Genomic DNA, 22,770 nt, shown 5'->3' with positions numbered 1-22,770 from the left:
CACCTGCTTGCCTATTGTCCCATAGCCCATATCAGCCTTGTGCATGTTTACAATTTTGTCCCTGGTGTCCTTAGACAGCTCTATGGTCTTGGCCATGGGGGAGAGGTTGGAGTGGGACGAGTTCAAACAGGTGCAATTAATACACGTATTGAGTGCAGAGTAGGAGGGCTATCTCTGAGAGCTGCTACTGCGTAGGTACGGGCGGCGCCATCTTGGAGGAGGATTTTTTTTGTCTTCTCCAGAAAGATGGCATCGCCAGTCCATGAGCAGTAACAGCTATCTTATCACAGCTATGTACACCGATAGCTGCCACTATATAGGTGCAGCGGGTGCCTTTTTCAAATAGATTTTTTATTTTTCTAGCTACATAACATGAACACGTATTTTTGGCACATGAAACATGCGATTATGCTGCAGATCAGGTGCCATGGCTGGCACCTGCCTGTAGAAGGCCTTTTTTAAGTATGTACAGATATTCATTATTCAAACTAGGGGGCAGGTCAGTGAGGGATCAGTGACCTGTCAGCAGTCTGCATTATGAATACCTAATCTGAGCACCACATGAAGACCCCACAGGCCACCCCTGAGCACGAGCATATCATTAACAAAAAACTGAAAATAAAGATTAACCCCTTAAGCCCCGAGGGTGGTTTGCACGTTAATGACCGAGCCAGTTTTTACAATTCTGACCACTGTCCCTTTATGAAGTTATAACTCTGGAACGTTTCAATGGATCCCGGTGATTCTGACATTGTTTTCGCAAGACATATTGTACTTCATGATAGTAGTACAATTTCTTTGATATTACCTGCGTTTATTTGAGAAAAAAAAACAGAAATTTGGCGAAAATTTAGAAAATTTTGCAATTTTCCAAATTTTAATTTTTATGCCCTTAAATCACAGAGATATGTCACACAAAATACTTAATAAGTAACATTTTCCACATGTCTACTTTATATCAGCACAATTTTGGAAACAATTTTTTTTTTGTTAGGGAGTTATAAGGGTTAAAAGTTGACCAACAATTTCTCATTTTTACAACACCATTTTTTTTTTAGGGACCACATCACATTTGAAGTCATTTTGAGGGCTCTATATGATAGAAAATAACCAAGTGTGACACCATTCTAAAAACTGCATTCCTCAAGGTGCTCAAAACCACATTCAATAAGTTTATTAACCCTTCTGGTGCTTCACAGGAATTTTTGGAATGTTTAAAAAAAATGAACATTTAACTTTTTTCACAAAAAATTAACTTCAGCTGCAATTTGTTTTATTTTACCAAGGATAACAGGAGAAAATGGACCCCAAAAGTTGTCGTACAATTTGTCCTGAGTACCCCGATACCCCATATCTGGGGGTAAACCACTGTTTGGGTGCATGGCAGAGCTCGGAAGCGAAGGAGCGCCATTTGACTTTTCAATGCAAAATTTACTGGAATTGAGATGGAACGCCATGTTGCTTTTGGAGAGCCACTAATGTGCCTAAACATTGCAACCCTCCTCAAGTGACACCATTTTGGAAAGTAGACCCCCTAAGGATCTTATCTAGATGTGTTGTGAGAGCTTTGAAACCCCAAGTGTTTCACTACAGTTTATGACGCAGAGCCGTAAAAATAAAAATTCTTTTTTTTTCGACAAAAATTATTTTTTAGCCCCCAGTTTTGTATTTTCCCAAGGGTAACAGGAGAAATTGGTCCCAAAAAGTTGTTTTCCAATTTGTCCTGAGAATGCTGATACCCCATGTGTAGGAGGAACCACCGTTTGGGCACATGGCAGAGCTCGGAAGGGAAGGAGCGCCATTTGGAATGCAGACTTAGATGGAATGGTCTGCAGGCATCACATTGCATTTGCAGAGCCCCTAATGTACCTAAACAGTAGAAACCCCCCACAAGTGACCCCATATTGGAACCTAGACCCCCCCAAGGAACATATCTAGATGTGTTGTGAGAACTTTGAACCCCCAAGTATTTCACTACAGTTTATAATGCAGAGCCTTGAAAATAAAAAATAATTTTTTCCTACAAAAATGGTTTTTAGCCCCAAAATTTTTATTTTCCCAAGGTTAACAAGAGAAATTGGACCCCAGAAGTTGTTGTCCAAATTGTCCTGAGTACGCTGATACCCCATATGGTGGGGTAAACCCCTGTTTGGGCGCACGGCAGAGATCGGAAGGGAAGGAGCACTGTTTTACTTTTTCAACGCAGAATTGGCTTGAATTGAAATCGGACGCCATGTCGCGTTTGGAGAGCCCTGATGTGCCTAAACAGTGCTAACCCCCAATTCTAACTGAAACCCTAAGCCAAACACACCCCTAACCCTAATCCCAACCACACCCCTAACCCCAACTCCAACACACCCCTAAGCCTAATCCCAACCATAACCTTAACTACACCCCTAACCCTGACACACCTCTAACCCTAATCCCAACCGTAAATGTAATCCAAACCCTAACCCTAGCCCTAACCCTAACTCTAGCCCTAACCCTAGCCCTAACCCAAACCCTTGCCCTTACCCTAACTGTAGCCCTAACCCTAATCCAAACCCTAGCCCTATCCCTAGCCCTAACCACAGCCCTAACCCTAGCCCTAACCCTAACCCTAGCCCTAATGGGAAAATGGAAATAAATACAATTTTTTAATTTTCTTTATTTTTCCCTAACTAAGGGGGTGATGAAGAGGGGTTTGATTTACTTTTCTAGTGGGTTTTTTAGCGGATTTTTATGATTGGCAGCCGTCACACACTAAAAGATGCTTTTTATTTCAAAAAATATTTTTTTGCGTTACCACATTTTCAGAGCTATAATTTTTTCATATTTTGGTCCACAGAGTCATGTGAGTTCTTGTTTTTTGTGGGACGAGTTGACATTTTTATTGGTAACATATTCGGGCACGTGACATTTTTTGATCGCCTTTTATTCCGATTTATGTGAGGCAGTATGACCAAAACACAGCTATTCATGAATTTATTTTGGGGGGCGTTTATATCATTCCCCGTTTGGTAAAATGGATATAGCAGTTTTATTCTTCGGGTCAGTACAATTACAGCGATACTTCATTTATATCATTTTTTTTATGTTTTGGCGCTTTTATACGATAAAAACTATTTTATAGAAAAAATAATTATTTTTGCATCGCTTTATTCTGAGGACTATAACTTTTTTATTTTTTCGATGATGACGCTGTATTGTGGCTCGTTTTTTGCAGGACAAGATGACGTTTTCAGCGGTACCATGGTTATTTATATCCGTCTTTTTAATCGTGTGCTATTCCACTTTTTGTTCGGCGGTATGATAATAAAGCGTTGTTTTTTGCCTTGTTTTTTTTTTTACGGTGTTCACTGAAGGGGTTAACTAGTGGGAAAGTTTTATAGGTCGGGTCGTTACAGACGCGGCGATACTAAATATGTGTACTTTTATTGTTTTCTTTATTTAGATAAAGAAATGTATTTATTGGAACAATATTTTTTTCTTTTTTTAGGAATTTAAAAAAATTTTTTTTTACACATCTGATTTTTTTTTTTACACTATAACATTGCCCCGGGGGGCATTATGTTATAGTGTAAGATCGCTACATAGTGCCGGATGTCACCTGCGATAGTCAGCTGACACCCGGCCGTGATAGACTGCGCTTCCCCTGTGAGCGCGGCCGATCGCTATGACGTACTATCCCGTCCTTGGGTATTAAGTCCCAGGTCACCTTGACGGGATAGTACGTCAAATGGGATTAAGGGGTTAAACAACAACCACAAGACGGATTTCAGCAACCAATGTATCATTTTAATCAGTAAAACGGCGCCAACCTGACACTGTGTGTAGGTTACTGTGCACAATCCTGCTGACAGATTCCCTTTAAATAAAAACTACTGTCACAGCCGGAATTCTTGCTGGTTGGTCATCAAATCCTTATTTCATGCAATAAAATGCAATTTTGTTACTTAAAAATCATACAATGTGATTTTCTGTGTTTAGTTTTAAGATTCTGTCTACCACAGTGGAAGTATACAGACTTCTCCATTCTTTGTTAGGTGGGAAAACTTATTTTCCCCACTGTATGTAATGTTATAATTATAGGAATGCAAGTTCTACCTTGTTAAAAAATTAATGTTTTTAGTGTTTGGTAAAAATAGATCGCAGATATTAAGGTATACCTACTCTCTAATTCCTTAAGCCTGAGTCCTTTTATACACTCGGATACTCGGATGAATGCCATCTGGTCAAGGACTTTTTTTTTAATTTTTCAAGCCTGGAATGCACTGACTACTGTGTTAATGGAGTAGTAATCATTTTATTAATAACCTTGGGGATGAGATAGAAAATAGCTGAGAATTACTGAGATTACACAGAAGTTTGTGGAATACTTAAAACACAGCAATCATACCAGTATGACCTTGGAAAGTAGGGAAAAGTAAAAGTGTGCTAGCAAAAGCCAAAGCACTAAAACCCTATTCTGTTTTTCTGGGAAAATTATTAATATATGCCTCAATGTGTAAGCTAAAGTTACAGTGTCTCTGTATATCTGTTGTAAGAGATTAGCGCCAAGAGACAAAAAGCACAATGGGCTTAGCCAGGTCTTTAATAGTTGTTAATGCTGCCCTAGGCACCAATAAATAAAGCCTCAAAAATATTATTTATTTAAATAATTCCCTATACTATATTTAGTACTGCAGCAGTCGCAGTAACCTGTAGACCATAGAATAAACTAACACTACTGAGGCCAATGACTGTCTGTAGCAGTCATATGTACAGTACAGCACGTCATCACTGCAAGGCACGTTCAGAAGACGGACAAGAGTAATGCAGTGACAACGCTGGAGCAAAAAAGAATTAACGGGTAAGCACAAATACAGTCATGGCCGAAAGTGGTGGCAGCCTTGAAATTGTTCCTGGAGTGGAAGTATTTATTACAGAAAATTACTGCAATTATACATTTTGTGATACACATTTCCTTTGTGTGTATTGGAGCAACACAAAAATACTGAGAAAAAAAGGCAAAATGGACATAGTTTCACAAAAAAACGTCAAAATGGGCGAGCAAAATTGTTGGCACCCTCAAGTTAATATTTTGTTGCGCACCCTTTGGAATAAATAACTGCAATCACTTCCTATAACTATCAACAAGCTTCTTACACCTCTCAACTGGAATTTTAGACTACTCTTCTTTTGCAAACTGCTCCTGTTCACTCGCATTTGAAGGATGTCTTCTTCCAACAGCAGTCTTGAGATCTCTCCACTGGTGTTCTTTGGTATTTAGATCCAGACTGATTGCTGGCCAGAACTCTCCACCACTTTGTTTCCATCCATTTCTGGGTGCTTTTTGAAGTATTTTTGGGGTCAATGTCCTGCTGGAAGACTCTGACCTTGGATGCAAACCCAGATTTCTGACACAGACATTGCTCTCTGGGAATACCTGAGCCTGAAACCACTTGGACCTATGACCCAGTAAGGTCTCATTCTTTTAAATGGTCTCCTGGTGAATACACAAAAATGTGTTGGAACAAATGGATCTGACACTTATTAATAAGGCAAGTTATCTCCTGGGTTCATGTTCATTTTATGTGGGTAACCTGCCAGGGTGACAGTATTTGGGGATGCATGCACACAGGTTTACTTTAAATTGCTGTATCAGAAGATTTACTAAATACTTCATTTGAGATTACACATTGTGACATCCTGGTTGTATCTTGGAGATGATGCATGTATAGTAGCACTGTATTTACTGCCATTTTCAGACAGGATAATTAGCTCACTGAAGGGTATACAATTTGATTAGCATACACGCACTATCTTGTTAACTATGCTATTTGCTTATTCAGCAATTGAGTTGTGTATGTGTATATTTATATTATTATTATTAATGTTCAGCATAGGGAAATTAGGGTATGTAAGGACTGCCGATGTTGAGCTGGGGTGCCATGTCGACTGCTTAGGATGCCATCCTCCACGGTCAGGTAGGTGAACAGCTCTATAGGGCTTATTAGGGACTTTCAGCTCTTGTGAATTATTGTATAATTATCCCATCTATAGTCCCCTGTTTAAAGGTTTTCATATTTACTGTAGAAATTTGTACTCACTCGGCTGCGATTGAGGTAGGCACAGACAGCGGTATTGCTGAAATGTCCAGGCAAGTTTATTTAATAAACCAGGATAGCAAACAAAAGAACAGCCTTTTCCGGCACAATGTGAAAACACAAAGTAAAAAGTCCATACAACATAGCGGGTCTGCCCGCTCAGGATAGTGTCTGGTTTTTTAGGTCTTAGCAAAGACCAACACCCAGGAGATCCACACATCTCCAGGTCCGGACACTGAATGAGACACTTGGTCTCCATTTTATCTGCCAAATCACGCCCCTGGGGTTGGGATATGTGAACAGGCATACCCACCCATCTCTTATGATTGCATGTAAAACCCGGCCCTGGAATGGCCTAAGAACTCTCTCAGCACTATATGTGCTGAAGCATGCTTCCGAGCTCACATCACCTCAGCTAATAACTGTGATGACATATATCTTCTTTCAAGGACCCATCTGGCAGGAATTCCATTAAAAATAACTTTTTAAATTTTTTTCTAGATGGTTCTCACTAATATTTGACCCCATTTTGCCATATCAATTAAATTGTTTTTTTTCTTCACTTCAGAACTCTCTGGGGCTTTGTTCCCATCCATATATGGGTGCTTCTTAAAGTATGTTTGGGCTCATTGTCATGCTCAAAAACCCATCACCTAACACGCAAACCCAGCTTTCCGACACTGGCCACTGCATTGTGATTTCATGATGCCTTGTAGTGATGAGTGAGTATGCTCGTTACTCGGGTTTTCCGAGCATGCTCAGATGTTCTCCGAGTATTTTGGGTGTGCTTGGAGATTTAGTATGTGTCGCCGCAGCTGCTAGACAGCCTGAATACATGTGGAGATTGTCTGTTTGTTAGGAAATCCCCACATGTATTCAGGCTGTCTAGCAGCTGCAAATCATGCAGCTGTGGTAGCACAAACTAAATCTCCGAGCACACCCAAAATACTTGGAGAATACCCGATCATGCTTGGAAAACTCGAGTAACGAGCATACTCGCTCATCACTAATGCCTTGCACATAATCAAGAAACCCAGTCCCAAGCAAGCAAAAGAGCCCCAAAACATCTTTGACCCTCCACCATATTTGACTGTAGGTACTGTATTGTTTTTTTGTAGGCCTCATTCTGTTTTTGGTAAACAGAATGATATGCTTTTCCAAAAAGCTCTATCTTGGTCCATTCTGTCCAAAAGAAGCTTTCCCAGAAGGATTTTCGGTAACTCATGTACCTTTTGCCAAACTGCAGTCTAGCTTTTTATGTCTCTGTGTCAGCAGTGGGGTCCTCCTGGGTTTCGTGCTATAGTGTTTAATTTAATTCAAATCTGGACAGATAGTTCGAGCTGACACCGATGCATCCTGATCCTGCAAGACAGTTTGAATTTTTTAGGAACTCGTGTTGCAACCTTTTATCAATTTTTGCTGCCATCCACATCCAGGGAGATTAGCTACAGTGCCATGGGTTGTAAACGTCTTGATTGTGTTGCACATCATAGACAAAGGAACATCAAGGGATGGACTTGTAACCCTGAGATTGTTGATATTTTTAATTTTTCAACAATTTTGGTTCACACAGACACACAATGCAAAGATTGAGTCAACTTCCCCCCTTTTTATTTGATTTCAGGTGTGATTTTCATATTGCTCACACCTGTTACTTGCCACAGGTGAGTTTGAACCAGAATCACATAATTGAAACAAAGTTGTTTACCCACATAATGGGAAAGGTGCCACTGATTTTGTCTGACCCATTTTTGGAGTTTTGTGTGAATTTATGTCCAATTTGTCTTTTTTTTCCAATACACACAAATAAAATAAACATGTGTATAAGAAAACGAGTACTTGCAATAATTTTCTGGGAGAATACTTCATTTTCTGGTCACATTTCAAAGGAGCTAACACTTTCAGCCATGAGTGTATGTATTTTTTTTGCAACATCCCTGCCATTAGGAAATATTTAAAATCCTTGACAATCTTTTTCCTTTTATTCTACAGATTACCAATCCTCGCCACTCGTCCATGTCGCTGCCCAAGTGTCTAGCCGCTCTCTTCCCTTTAGTAAAATAGAGGCCCCATAAAGCAGCATCTCCTCTTTTCTCTGTACGCAGTGTATAAATGACATCATAGCAGCTAGATTCTACCCCTTCGATGAAGAACTACTGTGTAATAAAGATAGAGCCTGCAAAGGGAAAAAAATATCAGGAGCAAGTTATATCATGGGCTGAAACAATACTTCTCCTTACATTGGCTTGACATCTTATTTTAAAACGTTACTTATGTAATTTACCTTAAGTCAAAGTAAAATACTTTTCTTTTACTTTTTCACAAAAATGGGACAAAATGAAAATTGTTTTGTAGCGATTCCGAATAACAAAAAAATGTGTTAATTGGTAAAATATTCCGATGCATGCCATATAGTGGTTTGGTGCCAATTCTTCATGCTTCACTTGTGTAACTATATATGAACTATAGGAAATAATATCTCCTGCTGACCTTCACAATGCAAAAGAACCAAAACTTACAAGGTGCTGGAAAATTAATGGAGACTGCAAAGTGTAGGGCATCTTCTTTATCTCCCTATTGCTGCCTGCTACTTAATGGGTACTAAGGTTCTTTTTTTAAGGAGCATTAGTAATTTATTTTGCAAAATAAGTTTTATTAAATGGGTTGTCTGGGCATACAGTATTGAACTATCTACAAGATTGGTCATCTATACCAGATGGGTTTGTGTCCGACACCCGGTGCCCCCCACTGATCAGCTGTTTTTTGCTCTGGTGACTGGATGTCAACACTGTGCAAGGAGTTGCTGAGCGCAGCTGAGCAGTGATAGCGCCTGGTGTCTTAGCCCCACCGATCTGGAATTAATTTCCTATCGTGTGGATAGGTCATCAAGATCATATGCTCAGACATCCCCTGTAAGTTATACAAGCTTTTGACATTTGAGTTTTTCTTCAGATGTGAGCGTTCAGTGTAATATCTAATGTATATGATTGATGGAAGGTTTTGATGCATATGTTGATCATCGTGGAACTCCCATTGTAAAATCTCCATTTTGGGGGGATTTTTCTGTATAGAATAGAATAGTCATGCATGATTTTTTCTACAGTTAGTAAAATGGTATAAAAATATATGCCAGCCCGACAGAGGCCAAAATAATACAATAGAACCCTATCGATATGTTTGGTGGTCCCTTACCTTGTAAATGCTTAAACCAAGTTTAAGCTAAGCCTTAATCGTACAATACTGTTTATTTACTTTTCTATATAATTATAGCTATTTTATTCTATGCTCATTATCAAATGTTATATATAGGTATACTATTATATCTTTTATTTTTTACAGGTTCATTGGAAAGGGCCAGCCATAAATGTGATACCTCCATCACACACCACACTTTATTTGTGATTAATAATGGTGAAAAGAAGGGAAGGTAAGGGAATTCAATGGTTAAAGGGGTTCTCCTATAATCTATTATTTCTTCTACAATCTATTATTAACTCCCTACATCCAAATGCCCTCTCTAAAGAAACCCAGCCATGACCTCAGATACTCAGTGGCTACCTTTTAACTCCTCTTTCTGGCTCCAACTTCTCCATAACGGCTTTCCATGCTCAATGTGAGCTGGGCGGTCCTTCAGTGTCAGCCATGTGGCCACTGTAAATTACATTTCCCATAAGCTCCCAGCTCCTTCTCTAGGCTCCCTGCTCTCACCTGTGCACAGTTGACAAAAGCTTCTCCACCAATCTACTGTTATCTGTTATTTGCAACAGCGCAGAGCTGCCACGAGAAGACATTGGTATGGTATTACTTTATTTTTGTTAATTATTTATATTTATTAGCAATATATCCATAAATGTAATTATTTTCTTCCCCAGCGCCCTGTGTACAGGTTTATGTTAGTAATAGGACTATTCCTATACAAAGTATTTTTATTTAAAACCTGACTTAAGCTATGTGCGCACGTTGATTATTTGCTTGCAGAAATTTCTGCAAGGTTCCTGCATCTCTTGACAGGAAAACTCTGCAGCAAGAATGCGTGTTTTTGGTGTGTTTTTGTCGCTTTTTTATGTGTTTTTGCATGCGTTTTTGTACAGCAATGAAGGTTTTTTGAGCTAAATAAACATATTTAAAAAAAGTTTTGTGATGTAATGTCTTTGTTTCAACAGCACCTTTTGCATGCTTATGCAGCGTGGCATCAGGGTAATGAGATTAGGGCTTGGTGTCAGCAGCTGTCATTGACACCTAGCCTTAGGCTTAGGGTACCGTCACACATTGAAATTTTCATCGCTGCGACGGCACGATTCGTGACGTCGCAGCGTCGTATGATCATCGCTCCAGCATCGTAGACTGCGGTCACACGTTGCAATCACGGCGCTGGAGCGATGCCGAAGTCCCCGGGTAACCAGGGTAAACATCGGGTAACTAAGCGCAGGGCCGCGCTTAGTAACCCGATGTTTACCCTGGTTACCAGCGTAAACGTAAAAAAACAAACAGTACATACTCACCCGTCGGTGTCCTTCAGGTCCCTTGCCGTCTGCTTCCTGCTCTGAGTGCAGCCGTACAGTGAGAGGAGAGCGCAGCACCGCTGTGATCTGCTCTCACTTTCCGGCCAGCACTCAGAGCAGGAAGCAGACGGCAAGGGACCTGAAGGACACCGACGGGTGAGTATGTACGGTTTGTTTTTTTACGTTTACGCTTGTAACCAGGGTAAACATCGGGTTACTAAGCGCGGCCCTGCGCTTAGTTACCCGATGTTTACCCTGGTTACAAGCGAAGACATCGCTGGATCGCTGTCACACACAACGATCCAGCGATGTCAGCGGGTGATCAAGCGACGAAAGAAAGTTCCAAACGATCTGCTACGACGTACGATTCTCAGCAGGGTCCCTGATCGCAGTAGCGTGTCAGACACAGCGATATCGTAACGATATCGCTAGAACGTCACGAATCGTAACGTCGTAGCGATGGAAATTTCAATGTGTGATGGTACCCTTAGTAATGAAAAGGTGTCAGCCCGACACCCTCATTACTAAGCCGATAAGTAAACACAAACACACACATACATTGTCACCAGCCTATATAGGAGCTTTAAGAGAAGGAACATACATAGGCTGTAACCAGACAGAAACTGTTAATTTTAAAGAGAAAAAAATTGTGTGGGCTCCCGTATAATTTTAATAACCAGCAGAGGGAAAGCCAATGGCTGAGGGCTGATGTTAATATTCTGGGAATGAGCCAATAGCCATAAAGGTTCCCAGGCTATTAATATCAGCTCACAGCTATGTGCTTAGCCTTTACTGGCTAGTTTACAGGGGGAGCCCAGAATTTTTTTTACATAGGGTCCCCCTATAAAATCTAACCAGCAAAGGCTAGGCAGGCAGCTATTAGCTGATATTAATAGCTTTGGAAAAGGCCATAAATATTGGCCCCTGCCAGACTTAAAACATCAGCTCTCGGCACTTCTCACATTCTAGCCATAACCATCTATTCCCAACCTGCACAAACTCCTCATCCTGCTGATACCCCAAATACTGAGCTGCTGCCTTTGTATATATGTCCCTATTACTGCACCTGCTGTGTGATTCTCTGTGCCTTCTAAATTCTAAAGAAACCCTCTATAATATAGTAATGCCGGGTGCAAGTGCCCTAGAAAACAGTGCCCACATTTTGCCCCCTAGAAAGTAATATTGCCCTGATGCCCCTTTAATAGCCACAGTAACCTGAGTTCCCCTATAACAATAAGTGCCCACTTTACATTTAAAAATGTCCAGAGTCTCCCTCCCTATACAGCTCCCCTATATACAGTATGATGCTCTCTTATACACAGTATAATGTCCCCTCACTGTATAGTACCACCCACACAGTATACTGACCCCTTAGTAGCCTCCAGCACTGTATGATGGCCCCTTCACTGTAATCCCCACACTGTACGATGGCCCCCTCACTGTAATCCCCACACTGTATGATGGCCTCCATATAGTATAATGCATCAGATAGTCGTCAATATAGTATAATGCACTCCCCATAGGCATTTTCTATAACACAAGGTAGTACTCATAGGCAGACTCTGTTGTATAAGCCAGCACCCCATAGGCAGACCGTATAGTATAAGGCAGCACTCCATAGGCAGGCCCTGTAGTATAAGGAAGAACCCCATAGGCAGACCCTGTAGTAAAAGGCAGCACCCCTTAGGCAGACCCTGTGGTATAAGGCAGCACCCCATAGGCAGACCCTATAGTATAAGGCAGCACTCCATAGGCAGGCCCTGTAGTATAAGGAAGAACCCCATAGGCATACCCTGTCCTGTAGTATAAGGCAGCACCCCTTAGGCAGACCCTGTGGTATAAGGCAGCAACCCATAGGCAGACCCTATAGTATAAGGCAGCACCCCCATAGGCAGACCCTGTAGTATAAGACAGTACCGCTATAGGCAGACCCTGTAGTATAAGACAGTACCCCAATAGGCAGACCCTGTAAGTATTAGGCTGCCGTCACACTAGCAGTATTTGTTCAGTATTTTACATAAGTATTTGTAAGCCAAAACCAGGAGTGGGTAATAAATGCAGAAGTTGTGCATATGTTTCTATTATACTTTTTCTCTACTGGTTTTGGCTTACAAATACTGATGTAGAATACTGAACAAATACTGCTAGTGTGATTGCAGCCTTAGATAGAACCCCCATAGGCAGACCCTGTAGTACAAGACAGTACCCCTATAGGCAGACCCTGTAGTATAAGACAGTACCTCCATAGGCAGACCCTGTAGTATAAGACAGTACCCCATAGGCAGACCCTGTAGTATAAGACAGTATCCCCATAGGCAGACCCTGTAGTATAAGACAGTACCCCTATAGCAGTGTTCCCCAACTCCGGTCCTCAAGAGCCACCAATAGGTCATGTTTTCAGGATTTCCTTAGTATTGCCCAGGTGATAATTGCATCACCTGCACAGGCATTAATTCCATCACCTGGGCAATACCAAGGAAATCCTGAAAACATGACCTGTTGGTGGCTCTTGAGGACCGGACTTGGGGAACACTGCCCTATAGGCAGACCCTGTAAGTATGAGACAGTACCCCATAGGCATATCCTGTAGTATATGACAGTACCCCCATAGGCAGACCCTGTAGTATAAGACAATACCCCCATAGGCAGACCCTGTAGTATAAGACAATACCCCTATAGGCAGACCCTGTAAGTATAAGACAGTACCCCCATAGGCAGACCCTGTAGTATAAGACAGTACCCCCATAGGCAGACCCTGTAGTATACGACAGGACCCCTATAGGCAGACCCTGTAGTGTAAGACAGTCCCCCTATAGGCAGACCCTGTAGTATAAGACAGTACCCCTATAGGCAGACCCTGTAGTATAAGACAGTACCCCTTGTTGTGGATTCTGTTTGTGGGCTCCCTCTGGTGGTTACTGCTGGTACTGGGTGACTTTGGTGGGTTGCGGCCTTTGGTTTCCACCTGTCCATCAGTGGCTGGGTGTTTCCTATTTTACCTGGCCTTTCTGTCATTTCCCTTGCCGGCTATCAATGTATTCAGATGTGCTCTGTTTGGTTCCTGCCTACCTGCTCCCAGATCTTTCAGGATAAGCTAAGTGCTGATTTTCAGTTGTTTGGTTTTTTGTCCAGCTTGCTTATTATGTCTCTATGCTAGCTGGTAGCTCTAGTGGACTGAGGTTCTCCCCATGTGCCATGAGTTGGCACATGGGTTCTTGTAATCTCAGGATGGTTTTTTTTTTATTAGGGTTTTTTGCTGACCGCTCAGTCCCCTTTTGTATCGTTCTGCTTTCTAGTTTACAGCGGGCCTCAATTTGCTAAAACTATATATATCATCTCTATGTGTGTGCCTTCCTCTCATTTCACCGTCAATACATGTGGGGGGCAACTATATCTTTTGGGGTTCATTCCGCTGGAGGCAAGTGAGGTCTTTATTTTCTCTGCAGTGCTAGTTAGCTCTTAGGCTGGTGCGTGGCGTCTAGAACCAACGTAGGCACGCTCCCTGGCTATCTCTAGTTGCGTTTGTCAGGCGTAGGGCAGCGGTCAGCCCAGGTTCCATCACCCTAGAGCTCGTCCGTAATATATTTGTACTTTGCTTGTCCTGTGCTATCCCTAGCCATTGGGATTCATGACAGTATAGCCGGCCCACAAAGTGTTAATTGTTTGGGCTGAAGCAGGAGAAAGAGAAGTGTTTAAGGGAAATTTTTTTTTTTTTTTTTTCCCTTCAGAGTTTTGCTGCCTAGCCCTTAATTGCTGTCTAGCTGCTTCTTACCTCCTCTTAACCCTTGAATGGCTCTGACCTTAGCTGTTTAACATGGATGTCCAGAGTTTGGCTTCCAGCCTGAGTAATCTCGCGGCAAAAGTTCAAAACATACAGGATTTTGTTGTTCACACTCCCATGTCTGAACCTAGAATTCCTATTCCAGAGTTCTTTTCTGGAGATAGATCTACCTTCCTGAATTTCAGGAACAATTGTAAATTGTTTCTTTCTTTAAAATCTCGCTCCTCTGGAGACCCTGCTCAACAGGTCAAGATTGTAATATCTTTCCTGCGGGGCGACCCTCAGAATTGGGCATTTGCATTGGCACCAGGGGATTCTGCATTGCTCAGTGTGGATGCGTTTTTTCTGGCATTGGGATTGCTCTATGAGGAACCTAACCTGGAGATTCAGGCTGAAAAGGCTTTATTGGCCCTCTCTCAGGGGCATGATGAAGCGGAGATATATTGTCAGAAGTTTCGGAAATGGTCGGTGCTTGCTCAGTGGAATGAGTGCGCCCTGGCTGCAAACTTCAGAAATGGTCTTTCTGAGGCCATTAAGGATATTATGGTGGGGTTCCCTACGCCTACAGGTCTGAATGAGTCTATGGCTATGGCCATTCAGATTGATCGGCGTTTACGGGAGCGCAAACCCGTGCACCAGTTGGCGGTGTCTTCTGAACAGGCACCTGAGACTATGCAATGTGATAGAATTCAGTCCAGAAGTGAACGGCAAAATTATAGGCGGAAAAATGGATTGTGTTTCTATTGTGGTGATTCAGCTCATGTTATATCAGCATGCTCTAAACGCACAAAAAGGGTTGATAAATCTTTTGCCATTGGTACTCTGCAGCCTAAGTTCATTTTGTCTGTGACTCTGATTTTTTCACTGTCTTCCATTTCCGTCGATGCCTATGTGGATTCTTATGGATTGGTCATTTGCTAAACGCTGCGGTTTTAGTCTGGAACCTCTGGAAGTTCCTATTCCTCTGAAGGGAATTGACTCTACACCATTGGCTATGAATAAACCGCAGTATTGGACACAAGTGACCATGCGCATGACTCCCGTTCATCAGGAGGTGATTCGCTTCCTTGTACTTTATAATTTACATGATGTACTAGTGCTTGGTCTGCCATGGTTACAAACTCATAATCCTGTCCTGGACTGGAAAACAATGTCTGTGTTAAGCTGGGGATGTCAGGGGGTTCATGATGATGCACCTCCGATTTCAATCGCTTCATCTACTCCTTCTGAGATCCCTGCGTTTTTGTCTGACTATAGGGATGTTTTTGAGGAGCCTAAGCTCAATTCGCTCCCTCCGCATAGAGATTGTGACTGTGCTATAGAATTGATTCCTGGCAGTAAGTTCCCTAAGGGTCGTTTATTTAATCTGTCACTGCCAGAGCATACTGCTATGCGGAATTATATTAAGGAGTCCTTGGAAAAGGGACATATTCGTCCATCTTCGTCCCCTCTGGGAGCAGGTTTTTTTTTTGTGGCAAAAAAAGATGGTTCCCTGAGGCCTTGTATAGATTATCGCCTTCTGAATAAGATTACAGTCAAGTATCAGTATCCATTGCCATTATTGACTGATTTGTTTGCTCGCATTAAGGGGGCTAGGTGGTTCACTAAGATAGATCTTCGCGGTGCGTATAATCTGGTGCGGATAAAACAGGGTGATGAGTGGAAAACCGCATTTAATACGCCTGAGGGCCATTTTGAGTATTTGGTAATGCCTTTTGGACTCTCCAATGCTCCGTCAGTCTTTCAGTCCTTTATGCACAATATTTTCCGTGAATATCTGGATAAGTTTATGATTGTGTATTTGGATGATATTTTGGTGTTTTCTGATGACTGTGAGTCTCATGTTCTACAGGTCAGGAAGGTGTTTCAGGTTCTGCGGGCCAATTCTCTGTTTGTGAAGGGCTCAAAGTGTCTCTTCGGAGTCCAGAAGATTTCTTTTTTGGGGTACATTTTTTCTCCTTCTACTATTGAGATGGATCCCGTCAAGGTTCAGGCGATTTGTGACTGGACACAACCTACATCTGTTAAGAGCCTTCAGAAGTTCTTGGGGTTTGCTAATTTTTATCGTCGGTTCATTGCTAATTTTTCCAGTATTGTTAAACCTTTGACTGATTTGACTAAAAAGGGTGCTGATGTTGCTGATTGGTCTCCTGCGGCCGTGGAGGCCTTTCAGGAACTTAAGCGCCGGTTTTCTTCTGCTCCTGTGTTGTGTCAACCAGATGTTTCACTTCCTTTTCAGGTTGAGGTTGATGCTTCCGAGATTGGAGCGGGGGCGGTTTTGTCACAGAGAAGTTCTAATGGCTCGGTGATGAAGCCATGTGCTTTCTTCTCTAGAAAATTCTCGCCCGCCGAGCGCAATTATGATGTGGGTAATCGGGAGCTTTTGGCCATGAAGTGGGCATTTGAGGAGTGGCGTCATTGGCTTGAGGGTGCTAAACATCGTGTGGTGGTCTTGACTGATCACAAGAATCTCATTTACCTTGAGTCTGCCAGGCGTTTGAATCCTAGACAGGCTCGTTGGTCGTTGTTTTTTTCTCGTTTCAATTTCGTGGTTTCATACCTGCCAGGTTCAAAGAATGTGAAGGCAGATGCTCTTTCCAGGAGTTTTGTGCCTGACTCTCCTGGAGACTCTGGGCCTACTGGTATCCTTAGGGATGGGGTAATATTGTCCGCCGTATCCCCAGACTTGCGACGTGCATTGCAGGAGTTTCAGGTGGATAAACCGGATCGTTGTCCACCAGAAAGACTGTTTGTTCCGGATGATTGGACCAGTAGAGTCATCTCCGAGGTCCATTCTTCTGTGTTGGCTGGTCATCCTGGAATATTTGGTACTAGAGACTTGGTGGCCAGGTCTTTTTGGTGGCCTTCCTTGTCTAGGGATGTGCGTACCTTTGTGCAGTCTTGTGAAGTGTGTGCTCGAGCTAAGCCTTGCTGTTCTCGGGCCAGTGGGTTGTTGTTATCCTTGCCCATCCCGAAGAGGCCTTGGACGCACATTTCCATGGATTTTATTTCTGATCTCCCGGTTTCACAGAAAATGTCCGTTATCTGGGTTGTGTGTGACCGCTTTTCTAAGATGGTTCATTTGGTGCCCTTGCCTAAGTTGCCTTCCTCCTCTGAGTTGGTCCCTTTATTTTTTCAGAACGTGGTTCGTTTGCATGGGATTCCGGAGAATATCGTTTCTGACAGGGGATCCCAGTTTGTGTCTAGATTTTGGCGGACGTTTTGTGCCAAGATGGGCATTGATTTGTCTTTCTCGTCTGCATTCCATCCTCAGACGAATGGCCAGACGGAGCGAACTAATCAGACCTTGGAAACTTATTTGAGGTGTTTTGTTTCTGCTGATCAAGATGACTGGGTTGCTTTTTTGCCACTGGCCGAATTTGCTCTTAATAATCGGGCTAGTTCGGCCACGTTGGTCTCTCCTTTTTTTTGTAATTCGGGGTTTCATCCTCGTTTTTCCTCTGGTCAGGTGGAGCCTTCGGATTGTCCTGGAGTGGACGTGGTGGTGGACAGGCTACATCAGATTTGGAATCAGGTGGTGGACAATTTGAAGTTATCTCAGGAGAAGACTCAGCAGTTTGCTAATCGCCGTCGCCGCGTGGGTCCCCGACTTCTTGTTGGGGATTTGGTGTGGTTGTCTTCTCGTTTTGTCCCTATGAAGGTCTCTTCTCCTAAGTTCAAGCCTCGGTTCATCGGTCCTTATAGGATCTCGGAGATTCTTAACCCTGTATCTTTTCGTTTGGATCTCCCAGCATCGTTTGCTATTCATAATGTGTTCCATCGGTCGTTGTTGCGGAGGTATGAGGTGCCCGTTGTTCCTTTGGTTGAGCCTCCTGCTCCGGTGCTGGTGGAGGGAGAATTGGAGTATGTTGTTGAGAAGATCTTGGATTCTCGTGTTTCCAGACGCAAACTCCAGTATTTGGTTAAGTGGAAGGGTTATGGTCAGGAGGATAATATCCTGATTTTGGCTTACAAATACTGATGTAAATACTGAACAAATACTGCTAGTGTGACTGCAGCCTTAGACAGAACCCCCATAGGCAGACCCTGTAGTATAAGACAGTACCCCTATAGGCAGACCCTGTAGTATAAGACAGTACCCCTATAGGCAGACCCTGTAAGTATAAGACAGTACCCCATATGCAGACCCTGTAGTATAAGACAGTATCCCTATAGGCAGACCCTGTAGTATAAGACGGTACCCCTATAGGAAGACCCTGTAGTGCAAGACTGTACCCCTATAGGCATACCCTGTACTATAAGACAGTACCCCATAGGCAGATCCTGTAGTATAAGACAGTACCCCCATAGGCAGACCCTGTAGTATAAGGCAGCCCCCATAAAAAAAACAATAAATAAGTACTCCTCTCCTCCTCCTTGTTACAGCAGTGCTCCAAGCTCCCGCTCATCTTCTGACAGCAGGCGCTGGGTGGTGACGTCACCATGCCCACTGTCAGTGTCGGCGTCGGTGACGTCAGACGGTGACAGGGGGGTGATGGGAGAAGGAGTGCTGTGCGGTCCTTCCCACATCAATGCGGTCAGCTGCATCGGCTAAATGCCGATACAGCTCACCTTGCGGTGACGGGTGGGGGGCCCACTGCTGGCACCGGGGCCCCCCCACCTGCTCAGGGGCCCCATAGCGGCCGAGCGGCAGAACAGGGAGACCGATTCTCCCTGCTCTGCCACAGAATGTACAGTTACAGTAGCAAAGCTCCGGGTGGGCCCCTTCTGAGTTCCGGGCCCGTGACGACCGCCCCCTCTGCCCCCCGGTACGCTACTGCCAGGCAGTCATAATATTCTGGTGATAAAGCATTCATTGTACTGAAACAACAGCACACAGCCTAATAAGTGACACATCCCTGAAATCTGTGTCTCAGTCCCTAACTCATGCTGCCCTCAGATTATATAGCAAAAAACTGTCTAACAGCTTCTCTTTAACATGGCACTATAGAGACCTATTGTTCACTATCCTAAAGACACCGCTACATCTCTCCACATGTAGAATAAGTTCGCCCTTATAGATAATTTAAAAAACAGTAATAATTGCTCTAGTATGCCAGTTTCGCACATGTATAGCCAGTCTAGAAATTCACACATTACTTGAAACTTTCATACATGCAATTGAGGAAATGTGTGGTGCAAATCTGCATCAATTCTGCTGCAAATACGATATACATGTGTATAATTCTGTGTGGATTCTTTATGTTTTAAGTGAATGAAGTGTTAAAGAGAGGTTCTGCTGTTAAGATCTAGGGGTTGGACACAGCTTATTTTAAATGAAAGGGAGAGTTACCAGCGACAGACATGACAGACCGGTGAGCAGGCTGTCAGTCATTGCATGTCTCACCTTGGTAATGGCCCTTTTCATTTTAATAAGTTGTGGAGTCAGTTTACTAGGGAGATCTATGTCTTTCCCATGGATCTTAACAGCTAATTTACATATTGAGAAAAACATTGATTACTCTGGAATAAGACATCAGATCCCAGATATCAAGGTCAAATTTTATTCAACTTTCTGTGACCTGCTTGCCCATATGGACAGTTTACGAAGGTTGATTTTACTGACAGATTCCCTTTAAAGTTTTATCCTCTTTTATTGAATTAAAATATATTCTATAATTTTGGTGTTGATTCTGCATCCAAGGTCGCCTAAAATCTAAATATGATACATATTCCATTAATGGGAACCTGTCACCAAAAAAAATTGTTATTAACCTGCAGATATGGGGTTAGTCTGCAAGTTAATAGCGTTATTATGCTGGCCGGCCCCTGCAAGTAACCGAATGCTGTAGTGAGAAAATGAACTTTATTCTCCCCAGCAGCGTTCCCGTTTCAGTCACGGGAGCGGTGCCGGTGCTGGTCCAATCAGCGCTTGGAATATATAGAACGGTGGCTGTAACCGCGTTACTGGCCCTGACTGACTGCCGGCCCCAATGCAGAGCCAGTGTCAATCAGGGCCCGGGGTGCCGACGCTTTATATACTTGGATCGATGATTGAACCAGCACCAGAGCTGCCACCGTGACTGAAACGGCGCCCCCAACCCTGACTGACAGCCGACACCAATGCAGAAAAGTGTCTGTCAGGGCCAGAGGCACAGTTTCAGTCACAGGGGCGGTGTCGGCACTGGTTCATTCACCGTTCTGAGAATACAGAGCGGCGATCACTGCTGCCATATGTGTCCCTATTACTGCACCTGCTGTGTGGTTCTCTGCGCCCTCTAAATTCTAAAGCAACTCTATATAATATAGTAATGCCGGGTGCAAGTGCCCTAGGAAACAGTGCCCACATTTTGTCCCCTAGAAAGTAATAATGCCCTTTGTGTGCCCCTTTGACAGTCAGAGTAACCTGAGTTCCTCTATAACAATAAGTGCCCACTTTACATTGAATAATGTCCCGACTCCCGAGTCTCCCCCCTGTACAGCTTCCCTATACACAGCATGATGCTCTCTTATACACAGAATAATGCTCCCCTCATTGTATATATACTGACCCCTTAATATCCCCCAAACTGTTTAATGACTCCAACACTGTATGAAGGCCCCATCCCTAATCTCCACACTGTATGATGGCCCCCTAGATACAGTGTCTTGCGAAAGTATTCGGCCCTCTGGAACTTTCAACCTTTTCCCACATATCATCTTTCAAACAAAAAGATACCAAATGTACATTTTTGGTGAAGAATCAACTACAAGTGGAACACAATTGTGAAGTTGAACGAAATTTATTGGTTATTTTAAATTTTTGTGGAAATTCAAAAACTGAAAAGTGGGGCGTGCAATATTATTCGGCCCCTTTAACTTAATACTTTGTTGCACCACCTTTTGCTGCGATTACAGCTACAAGTCTCTTGGGGTATGTCTCTATCAATTTTGTACAACGAGAGACTGAAATTCTTGCCCATTCTTCCTTGGCAAACAGCTCGAGCTCAGTGAGATTTGATGGAGATCGTTTGTGAACAGCAGTTTTCAGCTCTTTCCACAGATTCTCGATTGGATTGAGGTCTGGACTTTGACTTGGCTATTCTAACACCTGGATAAGTTTATTTGTGAACCATTCCATTGTAGATTTTGCTTTATGTTTGGGATCATTGTCTTGTTGGAAGACAAATCTCCGTCCCAGTCTCTGGTCTTTTGCAGACTCCACCAGGTTTTCTTCAACAATGGTCCTGTATTTGGCTCCATCCATCTTCCCATCAATTTTAACCATCTTCCTTGTCCCTGCTGAAGAAAAGCAGGCCCAAACCATGATGCTGCCACCACCATGTTTGACAGTGGGGATGGTGTGTTCAGAGTGATGAGCTGTGTTGCCTTTAGATATCGTTTGGTATTGTTGCCAAAAAGTTTGATCTTGGTTTCATCTGACCAGAGCACCTTCTTCCACATGTTTGGTGTGTCTCCCAGGTTGCTTGTGCAAACTTTAAAGGACACTTTTTATGGATATCTTTGAGAAATGTCTTTCTTCTTGCCACTCTTCCATAAAGGCCAGATTTGTGCAGTGTACGACTGGTTGTTGTCCTATGGACATGTAGCGCCCCCACTGCCGCAGGGCCGAGGGGTACCCGGTACCGGGCCTGTGAGTCTCTGCTCTGGGGTTGTCACGGTGGCTAGGCCCGGTCCGTGACCCTGCCGTGGGGTGCACAGTGAATGATAGGTGTGGATGTTGGTGGTGCAGTTGTGGGGTGCAGGTCGCGGTAAATAACGAGGACACCAGGTTGCAGTCTCTTTACCTCTTTACTGGAGATCTCTGAGTCCTCAGTCCAGAATATGGTTCACCAGGCTGCGCAAGTCCGGCCGGTCCAATGGCACCTCCAGAGTTCACTTCACAGGTGGAAATCGGTGCCTTCCTTCTTAGCGCTATGTGTTGTAGTCCTTCCCTGCTATGCTTACGGAAAGTATCCCACAACTGTTGTGTCTGTTTCTCGTGTTCCCTCACAACTCGATTAACTGATCTTCTGCTAATCTTCCGTCCCTTCCTGATGTTACAGTTAGAACGGCACCCGTTTGTCGGGTAGGCCTGGAGTTCTTCCGGGACCCTAGAGACGCCCCTCTCCCGCAATTGCCTCCCAAGACTTCATAGGTGATTTAGGTGAGACAGCCCGCCTGAGACTGACTGTCCTGCCGCAGTTTAGAGTATTGCTTGAAGCTGTCTAATGAAATACTCCCTCGGCGTTCCGGCCACCGGTAATGCGCCTCAGTAGGGTGTTGCTCCGGTCTTACAGCATGACCCCTACTGGTATTCTCCTATTGCTTGATCTCGTTTCTCACTCAGCACAATCTATCTCGCTTCTAGTCCTTTCTTGGGTCCCGCCGCTTCCCGGAGCTGGCGCGGACCCGTTACGTTCTTTTCAATGCCAAGCCTCTGTCAGGATCCCACCCCTGACAGAGACCCTACTGTCTCTTCCTCCGCAACACCCTCTGC

General features: G+C 43.4%; 1 protein-coding gene across 2 annotated transcripts in view; it reads left to right on the top strand.

Annotated features, from left to right (window-relative positions):
• The window catches only part of SYT2 (synaptotagmin 2), a 399,391-nt gene that overhangs the window by 122,402 nt on the left and 254,219 nt on the right, over positions 1–22,770 (top strand). The window contains exon 2 of one of the 2 annotated variants that reach the window (XM_077295394.1): positions 9,408–9,495. The exons of the other annotated variant lie outside the window; for it this stretch is intronic. Within the exon in view, the coding sequence (XP_077151509.1) occupies positions 9,477–9,495 (19 nt within the window). The 5' untranslated portion in view covers positions 9,408–9,476. The remainder of the gene's footprint in view (positions 1–9,407; positions 9,496–22,770) is intronic. 2 annotated transcript variants of the gene reach the window in all.

The sequence above is a fragment of the Ranitomeya variabilis genome, chromosome 3, assembly GCF_051348905.1.
Source record: "Ranitomeya variabilis isolate aRanVar5 chromosome 3, aRanVar5.hap1, whole genome shotgun sequence".
Taxonomy (NCBI): domain Eukaryota; kingdom Metazoa; phylum Chordata; class Amphibia; order Anura; family Dendrobatidae; genus Ranitomeya; species Ranitomeya variabilis.
This window is presented reverse-complemented; position numbering and strand designations above follow the sequence as displayed.